The sequence below is a fragment of the Sclerotinia sclerotiorum genome, genomic scaffold, assembly GCF_000146945.2.
Source record: "Sclerotinia sclerotiorum 1980 UF-70 scaffold_5 genomic scaffold, whole genome shotgun sequence".
Lineage (NCBI taxonomy): Eukaryota > Fungi > Ascomycota > Leotiomycetes > Helotiales > Sclerotiniaceae > Sclerotinia > Sclerotinia sclerotiorum.
In genome coordinates, this window is record NW_001820831.1 from 540,782 (window position 1) to 554,637 (window position 13,856).

The 13,856-nt window shown below is 40.7% G+C and overlaps 5 protein-coding genes across 5 annotated transcripts; 3 read left to right on the plus strand and 2 right to left on the minus strand.

Annotated features, from left to right (window-relative positions):
* Positions 1–954: 954 nt before the first annotated feature.
* On the minus strand, positions 955–2,614 carry SS1G_04192 (hypothetical protein; the record flags this gene model as incomplete). The annotated part of the gene is made up of 3 exons (XM_001594335.1): positions 955–2,087; positions 2,204–2,486; positions 2,552–2,614. 3 exons carry the CDS (start codon positions 2,612–2,614, stop codon positions 955–957), a joined length of 1,479 nt encoding a protein of 492 aa, XP_001594385.1.
* A 260-nt stretch (positions 2,615–2,874) lies between these two features.
* On the plus strand, positions 2,875–3,968 carry SS1G_04193 (hypothetical protein; the record flags this gene model as incomplete). The annotated part of the gene is made up of 3 exons (XM_001594336.1): positions 2,875–3,253; positions 3,484–3,522; positions 3,673–3,968. 3 exons carry the CDS (start codon positions 2,875–2,877, stop codon positions 3,966–3,968), a joined length of 714 nt encoding a protein of 237 aa, XP_001594386.1.
* A 337-nt stretch (positions 3,969–4,305) lies between these two features.
* Positions 4,306–4,951, plus strand: SS1G_04194 (predicted protein; the record flags this gene model as incomplete). Its single annotated transcript, XM_001594337.1, has 3 exons — positions 4,306–4,363; positions 4,506–4,535; positions 4,875–4,951. 3 exons carry the CDS (start codon positions 4,306–4,308, stop codon positions 4,949–4,951), a joined length of 165 nt encoding a protein of 54 aa, XP_001594387.1.
* A 1,761-nt stretch (positions 4,952–6,712) lies between these two features.
* On the minus strand, positions 6,713–7,404 carry SS1G_04195 (predicted protein; the record flags this gene model as incomplete). The annotated part of the gene is made up of 4 exons (XM_001594338.1): positions 6,713–6,782; positions 6,997–7,053; positions 7,185–7,206; positions 7,320–7,404. The coding sequence occupies 4 exons, from the start codon at positions 7,402–7,404 to the stop codon at positions 6,713–6,715; spliced, it is 234 nt and encodes a 77-aa protein (XP_001594388.1).
* Positions 7,405–7,827: 423 nt separating this feature from the next.
* SS1G_04196 (hypothetical protein) lies at positions 7,828–9,794 on the plus strand (the record flags this gene model as incomplete). Its single annotated transcript, XM_001594339.1, has 4 exons — positions 7,828–7,910; positions 7,978–8,453; positions 8,509–8,888; positions 8,943–9,794. 4 exons carry the CDS (start codon positions 7,828–7,830, stop codon positions 9,792–9,794), a joined length of 1,791 nt encoding a protein of 596 aa, XP_001594389.1.
* Between the last annotated feature and the right edge of the window lie 4,062 nt (positions 9,795–13,856).

Below are 13,856 nucleotides of genomic sequence, written 5' to 3' on the forward strand. Positions count from 1 at the left end.
AACCAGCCTTCAGAGGAAATAACAGCCATGAAAAAAAGAAGCCTTTTCTTGTCCCATTGACCTGCCAACCACTACATCAACGAGGAGATCTAAGTAGATCTAATTACCAATTGACGATCCCCTACCCTAACTTTTGGCAATCCAAAGTCTACACGAAAGTGAAGAATGCGATAAAGCCAATGAATGACTCCTGCAAAGGAAATCTGCTCGATTTTGAGCACAACAAATGCAAATCTCCTAAAAGCTTTTGTCGACTTATAATAATCCTTTGAATTGAAAAGAGTTTTCTATTATCAAATCAATAGGGATTGATTGGTCAAGGAGTTTTCGATGAATGGCTTATCAATAACTAAAATACAGTCCAGAGTAATGCAACCATAACCCTAACCCTATATCCACCTAATGTGCTTTTTGAGCATGCTAACGAATCATCTTCATGCATGTAAAATACACCCTAAGAGAAAGCTAAGCAAATTAAAAAAAACGACTGCGATGACTAGGCCATAAATGACCATTTTGAACGCATATTATCAGAAATAAAAAAAAGGTGCTGGTAACGGGTCCATGTTATGCTATGGTCAACAACTGTAAGTAACTATTCCACCAAAATGATAAATAACCATTTAATCCATCCATACCATTCCCGAACCCGTTTTGGTATATGTATGCGGATAAACCCATCCATTCCCCCTCAAACAATCAAACGAACCATAATCTTGGTATTGTTGTGCCCCGTCCGCTTGCCCATGCCCGCTTTCCCCAATGCCTCGATACCCACAATCCTGCGACCCCACAACGCCTACATGCAAAGTTAAACAACTTCCGAACCCCGTGAAAGATGACAAAAGAGACTGAATATAGAATTTTGGTCTCGATGACCAGATGTGTGCCGCGTGAAATGGTATCTGCGCTTGATTCAAACAAAAGGAAATGTGTGTTAAAAGATTGTGTGTTCTAATGATTAACTTTTGGTGGTTGCCAACCATTGAGATATGCCATCAATCCCATACCAATCACGACGACACCAAGCATTGAGACATAAGGTGTCGAGTGGTATAATAAAGGATCGTGGCCAGTATTAGCTGAGGAGGCGATCACATGTTTGAGCGACGCATGAAGTTCATCTTTTTCGGATGAGCTATGTTTTATACCATTCGGCCGCTTCATAGGATGAAGTGCCAAATCACCACTATTCACAGCTCCATTGAGGTGATTGTCCGAGTGTTGCTTCGATGGAGATTTGGATCGATCGGAAGAATCTAATTGTCCGAGTCGTTCATTCAAGCGAATTTTCTCAATCATTTCTGCTAAACTCCTTCGGTTGGTATCACACTCTGCCTCGGCCGTCTCTGCTCTCTTTTTGTATGACTCCATTTGTGATCGCAGCTCCTGCATATCAGAAAGCATAGTTTCAAGACGTTGCTCTAACCGACGAGATGAGTCGGCGATACCATTAGCATCGACATGTGCATTGACGGCTTTGTCTTGTGACAACCCGTCTTCCGAGGGTGGATCAAAAGCATCTTCAATAATTGATCCATCCATCCCGGGTTTAGCTCTCCCATTCATATTACCCTCTGGGGTCTGGAGCTCTAGTCTTTTAGCCATTTCTTCCGCTGTTTCTCGTGCTTGCCGTTCCTTCTGAAGCATATCCTCTAAATCACGCATCCGAGCACTCTGCGAGTCAATTTCTTTCTTGGCTGATGCCAATGCCTCCACCAAAGTAATTATTTGACTACTTACTTCTCTGACCGGAGAGCCATTCGCCAAGGACCTATTTTTTTCGATATTTGCCCTCCTCAAAGAAGCAGTAGGTGACGCGGGGTCAAAAATATGGGAACGAGCAACATCCGGCTTTTCAGGAAGAGGTTGTTGAGGCGGGGGTGCAGGAGGGTCAGAGAATCGAGGTTTGCCTTCAGCCCTGAAGGGTAATGCAGAACCATTTGCTACCGCAGGTTTTGGTAGTTCTACGTTTGGCGCGCCATCAATTTCTTTCACATTCTCCTTCGATAACAGGCCACTAAAGAAATTGTCTGCTCGCCCTAGATCAGAGTTTTGTAATCGAGCCGTCCGCATTTCGTGCTGGACTATATGTTAGCTATACAAAATCAATCCATGCAACCATGTGAACTTACAGAAAGCCTCTTTACTATCTGCTCTGTCGTAACGGGTGTTAACCAGAAATTCATCGGGCGTTGCTGACCCATGACACTCATTTGGCTCGCAGCTACACTACCTGGTGGCCCCATGCGGCCATTACTACCCATTGAACTTTGACTACTAGTTCTCCCTCTCATCATTGGTCCTTGAGACGGTAACATCATTGATCCATTGGCGGGATTTAAATCGCCAAAGCTCATGTCTAAAACATTATTAGTTGAGCCGGCAAAACCTGCATGTTCGACCTTCGCAGCGACTTTGTGATGTACAACAGTCTTCTGGTCCTCGCTCACAATGTCTATACCAAGCTCAAGATGATCTTGCGACTGCAACTCATGTGGATCAGAGTCCTTGTTTTCGGCCGATAAGCGCGCTCCGTTGACAAAGGTACCGTTGGAAGACTTAACATCTCGAATCCATATTTTCCCACTTCGATCTGCCCAAATCTCTGCATGCTGCCTCGATAGTACTTTTGAATCAAAAAAGCCATTCGCGGGTGATGGTACAGTTTTAGCATTTGTCTGACGTCCAATTCTTAAGCTGTCCGGATAGAATGGTACTGATATTCTCTTGTGGTCAAAAGTGCCGTTCATAGATAATAAGTAGAGCATTGGCTCCCCTTCTGAGGGTTGGCCTTGGGGTCTCATCTGTTGTGATCCGTTTGGTATAATGTGCTGTGATGGTACCATGGGAGCCGGCTGATGTAATGGAGTCATGGAGGAACCAGAGTTTCCATTTGTCAATGTCGATGAAGGTCGTGTCGTATTGGAACCAGTTATCGTATCTGATTTGTTATTCCACGACGACTGCACCCTCGGAACTTTCTTTCGTGCTGCTGCCGTACCCCAATTGTTTGATTCGCTTGACGAAGACATAGGTACACCATTAGTCTGTGGTGTTTGTTGCGATACCGTTGAGTTGGATGAAGTGGACGAGTTTGAAGATAATGAAGTTATCGACGAGGATGAGTTGGCGCGCTGGGCGCTTTTCCGTGGCATGAACATTCTGCTCACTTCGTCGCCATTCATAGCATTCATTCCTCCTTGGTTAACACTAGATCCCCATGCCGACCTGTTGATCTGCGGGAAACTGGGTAAATTTGCGACTGCCGTCATCGGTCAAGTTAACTATTGACCCTATTCTGACAGCAAATAGGTGTGTTCTGATGATGTTGATTGAATAAGATCGCTGGAATGTTGTATGTTGTTACTTTCCTCCCCCCATTCAACTTCAACTGCGACCAAGATCCCCGCTCCAATGACCCTCTGGTCTAAAGTGTGAATTGGTAAGTATCTGCAACGTTCTATCTAATGGACTGGATAGAAGAGATATTGTATCGCACTGGATTTGTCATAATCGTCAGTAGTTGCCCAAGAAGAATTGGCGCCATGACGACCAGCGACAATACCGTGGAAGGGCAGTGCGAAAGAAGCGAGAACGCATCAACAACACTACTAAGTGGACCCTGGGCCAAAGGAAAAGAGTAGAAAGACTTACATCTATGTAATGCAGGTACTGTAGGACAATTGCTGGTGATAGAGAAAGAAACCTTTTTGAATTTGATGTTGCCAAGCTGGAAAGTTTGGACATTTGGGTTGAGACACGCGAGGTATATGTTTAGCCAACCAGCGTTCGAGATCGGGGATAAGAGCACTGGCGCACGCGCTCTCTTGCAGATAAAAAGTCTCGATGTGAGAAGAAGAGAAAGGAAAAGGTTTGGATGTCGTAAGAAGGAAGCAGATATTCCAAGGCTTATCGCAAAGAACGTAGATTCATTTCTATGTGAGCCATTCACTCGAAACGATTGAGTATAGAATCATCAATGATTAGATTTTTGATAATAATCACGTGATGTTTCAATGGCTTTTCACCTTTTCACCCTGAAGAAGTTGGAAGAGACTTGAAAGATGGGAACGTGGGGGTGTGTGGTAGATTGTTTCGAGCTGGTCCGTGCATGGGTTCGGGAAATGCCGTTGACCATGATAGATTTATTTATCATGCATGACTGGACATTGAAAGTTTGAAGTTCAGAGCTCAAGATTTGACCTAATAACCCCACAAGTTCGAGGCACTCAGACAATTGATTGAATCTACCTACCCAGTAGTAATAATCCTCTTCTTCAATACCTACCTACCTACTCAAATATGCCTCCAGTACCACAACCTCAAGGCCATCCCGGTGGCCAGACCATCTGGAACAAACGTATGACTATCGATCACTTTACCCCTCTACTTTGGACTTGTACTGATCGTGTTTTACAGTCCAGATGGGAGCTATGATGGGCGGCAGTATGCGGCAATGATCTCGTTCATAGATACAAGTTACTGACCATATTTAACAACAGCTGTCGGTGCTATATTGGGGTTTATGTATGGTATGTTGAAGCTGCTCCAGGCCTCATGAACTTCCATTTTGACAAGATTAAAGGCACACTCACCATCATTAAATTTGGTCCTGGTCCAAATGGAGTTTGGAGGACTCTACGCACATATATGCTTACTTCAGGATCTACTTTTGGGTAATCATTATTCTCATTCCTTTTTCCGAATCAACATCTACGTGCTAACAAGTTACTTCCAGATTCTTCATGGCAATTGGAAGTACCATTCGTTCCGACAGTATTGCATCTACAGAAACATTAGCAGCATTTGGTCGTGCGAACCGACGTCCCCTCATCATGAATCGCCCTTACCGTCCTTCGCCAACGTCATAGTCGAGCATGCGCTATTATGGGGTGGAGGGAAGCACGTCTACCTTGGCAGCAGATGGAAACCGGCGAATGCTTTGTAGTTTCATGGAATATGTTTATACGCAATTGGTAGATGCATGTGGAATGTGGGATTTTGGTGTCTCGCTGCTCATTCTCTGCATATGGGTGGAGTTGAAAGGGGTCAATATGTATCAACAAAATTTTCCCGAATGGCTCTTTTTTAGGCCTCCTTATGGGATCGATTCTACAATACTCGAATATACTACTTTATCATGAATTTAGGTGTCATGCGATCTCGATTCATGGGTTGTTGCAACGACTCCGGGTGTTTGTTGACGACCATCGTGAGGTTGTTAGATAATATTCGTGTTTTATATCGCTATCTCGATTATCTGCAATAAACAACCACGCGAGTGTCGTCTACATTTGCTTCCTTGGCGTCATTTGGAAACTCCCCGCTATTGGATGAGTGCGCAGGAACCAATCCATATTCACAACACCATCTGCTAATGATCAAGACACTTACTCGAGTACTTATGGCGAATCCTCAGTCTTAAGCCCTATGCAACAGATGCAACAGATGCAACAGCTTGGTGAAATTCTTCATTGATATGTTTTCGCTACAGGATCCATACGCCTTCAGGAACACGCTGTCACCTTGAACAGGTCAATGAAATTGCATGGCTCTCATGTTAATGAGAACTGGAACTTCTCTTTTGAGGTTCAGGTTGTATCACGAACTCTTTAACAACTATGACTTTGGTAACTATATGAGAGAATCCTGGATTTTTATCCCATTTCTCGTGACGTATCAAAAAGTACAGGTTTCAATGTTCAGATCAAATATTATGGTCTATGTAAACGAACCACAGGATTTTAATGAGAAGTGCTTCGTTTTGAGGCACCAAACAAGGTACTCGGTCCTTCGCTTCTGATGGTGAAACCTCACTATGACTTCCGGTCTTTAGTTTTAGTAGTCTCGCAATACAATTTGATTTCAGCTGGAGTTCATCGATATGTTAGCTTTAATTCACGCTTAAAAAGCCAAAGACAAAGATTTTAGTATCAACTTTTAGTATTTCCTCTTCGACCTACTCGGCTACATCGACATTGCGGCAAGCAACATGCCCGTACGACCCATTGTCACGGGTAGCTCCGCAACGGTAAAAGTTTAGTAGTGACGTCAAGAAGTATTTTCCAAATGTATTTGAGTTATCAATATGGAATCGTGATTCAGCACCCAATTCACACTAGTAAGAAAGTGTATTGGTAGAAAATACTTATTAGTATCGTAGTCATCCACAAATACTTTTTTCGCTAGGGCCTTGGCACGTCCGAAATAACCAACACTTCGATCTCTTTGCGATTTGTCATTCTAGAACTGGTCCATCCAAAAACGTATGATGGCCAGATGCCAATAAAATTCATGACACGGACATTCTTACAATCAGTCCATGGAATTGAACCAGGTAATAAGGTTTGTTACCTACTAGGCATGAAAAAGCGGATGTTGCAAAAACATCTTTTCGTGAGCTTAACGTCGAGTAGCATGCGAAAAGCACGACAAACCACAACATTGTGTATTGATACATCAACGACTCCTTTATTCTAGTAGCCATGTCTCATACCGATTCTCATTGGGCTATATTGCTATCGTGGTATGATACCTCAAGGCTTGTACCATTAATCGTGGTTACCTCGTGGCAATAATGTGAGCTTGTACTGCAAGATTCTAATTAGGCTCAATTACCACCAAATACTTCAGGGAGAAGTTTGCAGACTAATACAACGCTGACTCCTTCACGTATTCTTGTTAAACTTCTGACAATGACCTTCCACGGCTAGCTACATTCAAAAATAGATCGACCCCGATTCCCCTGAATCAAATCATTCTTAGCGGCATTCTCTACGCTATACGAACTAGACCAGTCAGTTCCTGCATCCTCGAAAACGGTATTGCCACAGTCATTGGTCGCGCAATTAGTCATGTTCGTTCCGGCATACACTGCTACCGATTATGGACATGATTTTGCTGCGAAACATTTCCATGATATCTGGCTATTCTTCTTTGAATAATGATCGACCGGTTAACGGAACATATGTTGGCACGAAAATGGCCACTTACACAAACGAGATTTCCTCGATGGGATACGGGTCGGATAGATCTAGATATTCCTCAAGCCTTTAATTTAATTAAGATCAAGGAGACATCATGACATGGGATCTTTTTTCTTCTTTTCGTTCTAGGTAATTTTGTTGTCAGCCCAGATACCCCCCCTGGTCGTTATATTGCTTTATACTCCGTATTCTTACTTACCTACATCAGGAGCTTTGGCTGCATTTGAGATTAGTATGGGGATCCATGATCCCTACATCGCATCTAATTAGTGTTCCTCGTTCCTCGGTACCGTTAACCGTCCATGCGTTTTCGTTAATGGATAACCTTACCATTTGCTACTCGATACAGCATTAATGCTGTGTACTCCTCTCTCTGTAGTTGTACAGAATTTGCAATGAAATTATGGCAGTACATTGAGTACAGCATATCGACTATCATGTCTTTGGCTCCATTAGGTGGTCTAATTCCTCAAAAGAGCCTTCCCGTATTCTATTCCTGCAATACATCTAGGATTTACCATATTTCTGAAGTCAGGATGGATCAAACCCCAGACTCAAATCAGGCATTTCCTAATGTCAAAGAACAATTTTTATTTGATTATTCTACATTAGAATTCAAGCCATTAATAAAGTGTCAGAAAAGCCTGATCTTTTTCAAGCTACGCGACGGCTTCGGTCTGTGCAAATACTAAAGCAAAGCTCCGTCAACTTGGCATCCCCGGTAAACAATGAACCGCCTCCCAAGCTTTTTCCATATATAGTACTTCTTATCCCTTTTCAAAATGTACATCCCATAGACAAGTCTTCGTCCAATATCATTCAGACGATCACCTCAAATATGTCTTTATCCGGTTTTCTCACGGGCATCCTTACCGGCGCCGCTGGAATTATCAACACTTTATCTCAGGATGTAACTAATGGGTGAGTGCCAGTCTTATGCTTTAGGAAATACTACTCAATAAGTGTTTACTTATTAACCATCGTTTAGAAATTCTCTTTGGGGAACTCTACAGGCTCCAACCTTCCCTCCTTTTCTCACAAATAATCCTCTTCCAAATGGATTTCCCTGGGGTTCATTAACTGCAGGAGGAAATAATCCTTACACATCAGCTCCCTCCACAGGAGTCATTCGGTATTACGACTTCACCGTCACAAGAGGGACAATTGCTCCAGATGGATATGCCAAACAAGTTATACTTGTTAATGGGCAATTCCCAGGACCTGCTATCGAAGCCAATTGGGGGGATACCTTCATGATCAAGGTACACAATCAAATTACAGGACCTGAAGAAGGTACATCATTTCATTGGCATGGCTTATTACAAAAAGAAACTCCATATATGGATGGCGTCCCTGCTGTTGGACAATGTCCTATTGCCCCCGGTGCTTCTTTCACATATACATTCAAGGCCGACCTTTATGGCACTTCCTGGTATCATTCTCATTATTCTGCTCAATATGCTGGTAAGCTTGAGAAATATTCCAGTGTTCCTACCTTCCCAAACTAACATTGATTTAGGTGGACTTGTAGGACCTATGATCATTCACGGACCAAGTAACGCACCATATGATATTGATCTTGGACCAGTTTTTTTGACAGATTACTATCATAAGGAATACTTTTCAATCGTTCAAGATGTCATGGCAGGTGGTGGAAACGGGAATCCTAGGCCAATGTCGGATAACAATCTCATTAACGGAAAAATGACTTTCGACTGCAACACTAAGGCTGCTGGAGATAATACTAAATGTTATGACAATGCTGGCGTCTCGCAATTCAGATTTACCACAGGAAAGACACATAGACTCAGATTAATCAATGCTGGTGCCGAGGGTACACAAAGATTTAGCATTGACGGGCATAAGTTGGTTGTTATTGCCAATGATTTTGTACCAATTGTGAGTAGCTCGAATCAATGGGTTCACAGTCACAAAATGTACTAACAAATTCAGAAACCATATACCACCAATGTTGTCACCTTAGCAGTTGGTCAAAGAGCTGATGTTCTCGTCACCGCCAATGCTGGAAGATCTAACTCGGCATTCTGGATGAGATCAAGTATTTCCACCATCTGTTCTACAGCCAAGCAACCCAATGCCCTCGCAGCAATCTACTACGATCGAGCCGACACAAGCAAACCACCCACAAGCACAGCATGGAATGCACCAGATCCAGGAACCTGCACAAATGACGACCTCACCATCACCGAACCTTACTACTCACTTGCCGCCGGCACACCCTCCACAACCAAAAACCTTGACATAAATTTCTACGTCAACGAAACTGGCACTCTCCTCTGGGAACTCGGCGGAACATCTTTCCGCGCAAATTACAACAATCCCGTCCTCCTCCTCGCCGACCAAGGAAAATTCAACTACCCAACCGAATGGAACGTCCAAAACTTCGGCTCCAACTCCTCCATCCGCGTTATCGTCAATAATCCCACCCCCGCCTCCCACCCCATGCATCTCCACGGACACAACATGCAAATCCTGCACGAAGGCCCCGGAAACTGGGACGGTGTCTCCATCACGCGACAATCGAATCCGCAACGAAGAGATGTGCAGCTCGTACGACCATTTGGTCATATGGTGTGGCAAATTACGACGGATAATCCGGGCGTATGGCCTTTTCATTGTCATATTGCTTGGCATGTTAGTGGAGGTCTTTATGCGAATATTCTGGAGAGGCCCGAGGATATTAAAAATAATATGTTGATTCCTGTGGAGATGGCACAGACTTGTACTCAGTGGAATGCGTATACTAATCGTGCAGTTGTGGATGAGATTGATTCGGGGGTTTAGATGGTGGGGTTTTGGGGTGGGATGGGATGGGAGTTGGGGTGTGTGGAAAAATGTTTTATTATTTATTAATTATGAGGGGGAGTTCTTGATGGTTGTATTGTGTAGATGGGGTTTGGTTTGGCTTGGTTTGGTTTGGACTAGATTGGATTGGTCACTAGGGTAAGGTATAGAAATAGATAAATCTTAATGTTGAGTTGAGTTGGGGGAGGGGTGGAATAAAAAGTTAAATGGATATAAGATTATAATAGAACAAAAGCATAACGTGGTTTATCAGCAGTCCGCCCATATCACTAGTCCGCCCACTTTTTGGCCATTTCCAACTCTTCCACTTCAATACGCGTTTTATCAATAATTACTTATGGAAACTCATTCTAAAGAAGTACGAATTATCTTAGCTATTGAAGCTATTAAACTTAATCCACAATTCTCAATTCGGAAAGTGGCAAACCTTTATAATATACCTCGATCTACTTTGAGGGATAGAATTAAAAGTTGTACTAATATAGCTGACTATCGATCAAAAGATCATAATTTGACAAAATTAGAAGAAAAGATGCTTATCCAGTATATAATCGATATAGATGAGAGAGGATTTATATCTAAATTGAGTAATATAGAAGATATAGCGAATTATATCCTCGAATCGCGGGGTGCGAAGAAGGTTGGAAAGCTCTGGGCTCATCGCTTTATCAAACGATGCCCAGAGTTAAAAGATACGTTTGAATCGTCTTTATGATTTCCAAAGAGCTCTTTGCGAAGATCCAAAGCTTATTAGAGAATGGTTTCGATTGATATTCAATATATAAGCGAAATATAATATTATCGATTCCGATTTCTATAACTTCGATGAAATTGACTTTATGATAAATGTAATATACCTTGGAATGGTTGTAATTAGTATTGAACGATATAGTAGAAGTAAGGCAATATAATTAGGTAATCGAGAATGGACTACAGTGATTATATGTAGTAATAGAGAGGATTAGATTATATCTTTATTCTTAATAATACAAAAGCAATATCTGTTAAAGTGAATGGTTCCTGCGTAGCACGTGCACAGGGCACTAGTCCTATTCGGACTAGATTGAGAAGCTCTCTGTAAGAGAGCTTCGCACTTCCGTAGAACTTAGAAGAGAGATTTACCTACAAGACCAATATTACCTCAGTTCTGCCCTATCAGCTTCCCACTATTCCCTGTGTGAGGTCACTCCTTTTAACAATATCATCTTTTTAATTGATATACCGAAAGCGGTTTTCCTACAGATTGAGCTTTTAAATCTACTTCTAATATATGAATAAATAATAAAATAGATTTAGAATAATTAAAACATTTCGATAAACATATTATTCGTCAAAGAAAAAGCAAATATCAAATGCTAGTATTGGATAGTGTTGACCTCCTAGGATCTTGGCAGCATATGCATATATATTGCATGATGTATATAAGGAGCAAACAAAACTCAACTTTTAATTCATTCTTTCCTTTTTGGTATACTGTTTGTTTGCTTTCAATATTTTGATTTCAAAGCACTTTAATTCCGAAGGCTGAATACCTAACCTTATTCCTTCAATTTTTTTTTTTTTGAATATATACTCGCAGCTTAACTGCTTAGCTAGAGAATCAATCAATTCAATCTGATGCTCTTTCTAGTCTCAAGAAACCCAATAGATAGGTACGAAAGCTACGAATCAATACCTTTTCAATTATATTGCAAATCAAATGATATTATATGCCTCAGATTATTATCACATTCAAATCATTTAATTCAATCATTCGATGTTGAGTGTTTTGACATACTCAAACGTTTATATAATTGTCAAATTGAAGGATTTATCAAAGCTTATATCAATTATATTATCAAGATTGAATTCTTTATAATCTTCAAAGCTGTATATTTACAATCATTTACTATTTAGAATATGAAAGCTGGTTTTCGTGGAGTAGATCTAATATTATTCGACTCTCAATCTATACTCTCAAAACTAGATATTAGGATTCGTACTTCTACCTCTCTATTTACCTTTTTGGAATTTATCAATTCTTAGATCTCTCAAATCCCTTACAATCCAATTGAGGCTTTCTTATAATCAACTCTAGTAAAAGCTCGAATAGCTCGTTATCAATCAAGCTCTCTTATATTTATATTTAAGATTATATAAGCTTTAACTAAGAGTACAAAGAGATTAATATATAAGAATATACTTTTGAGTGCTAAGAATTGTATACTTCGAAGAGCAAATGAAGCATTAAGTAAATATCGATACGCTAAAAAAAATTCAATTACGTAATGAAGGAGTACTTACTGGATAAGAAGCTGAAGATATATTATCATAACAAAAGGTTGATAATCAGATTCAATACGACGAGCGTCAAAATGGGGGAAATTCTAACAGGGAATCATCTATTAGTCGATGTTGTAGTAAGTGTGGAAAGACTGATCATAATTCAAGAACTTGTCAAAATAGTATAATAGATCCTAGATTATTAGATTCTTAATAGTTTGAATCAATTGAATAAGTTATGATTGATTAATTAGAATTTGAAGTGGTTAAATGGTCAAAAAGTGGGCGGACTAGTGATATGGGCGGACTGCTGATAAACCATGTTATATGTTAAAAGGAATGACCTTACACAGGGAATAGTGGGAAGTTGATAGGGCAGAACTGAGATAATATTGGCCTAGTGTATTAATCACCCTTCATCTAAGTTCTACGGAAGTGCGAAGCTCTCTTACAGAGAGCTTCTCAATCTAGTCCGAATAGGACTAGTGCCCTGTGCACGTGCTACGCAGGAACCATTCACTTTAACATAATCAATATTTAAAATTTTTAAATTATTTTATATTTATTTATATTAATATTTTGAAGTTATTTTATTATTCTGTAAATGAAATTTAATTAAAAAAAGTATTAAAAGATTGGGTGGAAGAGGCCTCTATATTGACTATATTACTACGTGTGTAGGCATATTAATCTCCTCTTGGTATCCTCTGAGGGGACCAATATGCCTGCTTATGGTTCGTCTAATCTAGCCTGTTTAGGTAACCGTATTACTAATCACGACACGTGATTAGTACCGGTAACTTCTATTCCTTTTAACAAAAAGATTATTTATTTTTAATAATTTATTTTCATATAAAATATAAGTCTAGTGTTATGAGGTTTGTGTAACGATACTGTACTAAAGGCAGGCGGCTGCCTAAGGTTCGTCGGTTGGTAGTTATAGGTTAAGGCTTTATCACTGGTATTCACTTGAAAGTGAATTCGTTACTAGATCAAATAGAATGTAGGTAAACTAATTGATAACTAAGTTGAGCACGAAGCTCCTAAACTATGAAACTACTCTGACTATATAATGAACGAAGAAGGGAGGCCCCAGGAGCTTTCTGGCTCCTCAGGGCTCCTGGAGCTCTAGGAGCTTTGAGGGCTCCTAGGGCTCCTTATCACGTGATTTCTGATGGTGCGTGCATACACGATCTTCAGGTGACCAAGATCACATACTAATTCGATGAAATCTGATCGTGTTTGCACAAGGCCTAAGCTCTCCTAATTAATCAGCTTGCTACCATCGTAACACCATCAATCCTAATGGTGAATCGTGACAGTTTGCCGTCTAGATCATGTGGAAGTGCTCTAGGCTCTCGAGGTGGTTTATAACTAGGCGTCAAGCAGGGACTTAAAGTAATGACAATAATGCAATTCGTAACTAATAGTAGAGTATACTAAATGATTGATCTTGAGCACAAAGCTCTACAATAAAGAAATTCATATTGAACATATAGATCTTCATGCTCCTTGGATCACCTTGGATCACCAATGATCCTGAGTGATCCAGCATACTTGTTTATATGCTCTGATAGTGCGTGCATATAAGTTCTTAGGGTGACCGAAATCTCATAGTAAATTGAACGAATCGAAACCGATTTGCACATGGCCCAAGCTTACGAAAACAAGTCAGCTATTACCATCGTAACATTAGCACGGACTGTACATTCTCGGCTCCTTATTTTTGAATCCCCTCTTTCTAGGCAATGACTACTAGTAGTAGTAGTAAATTTATTA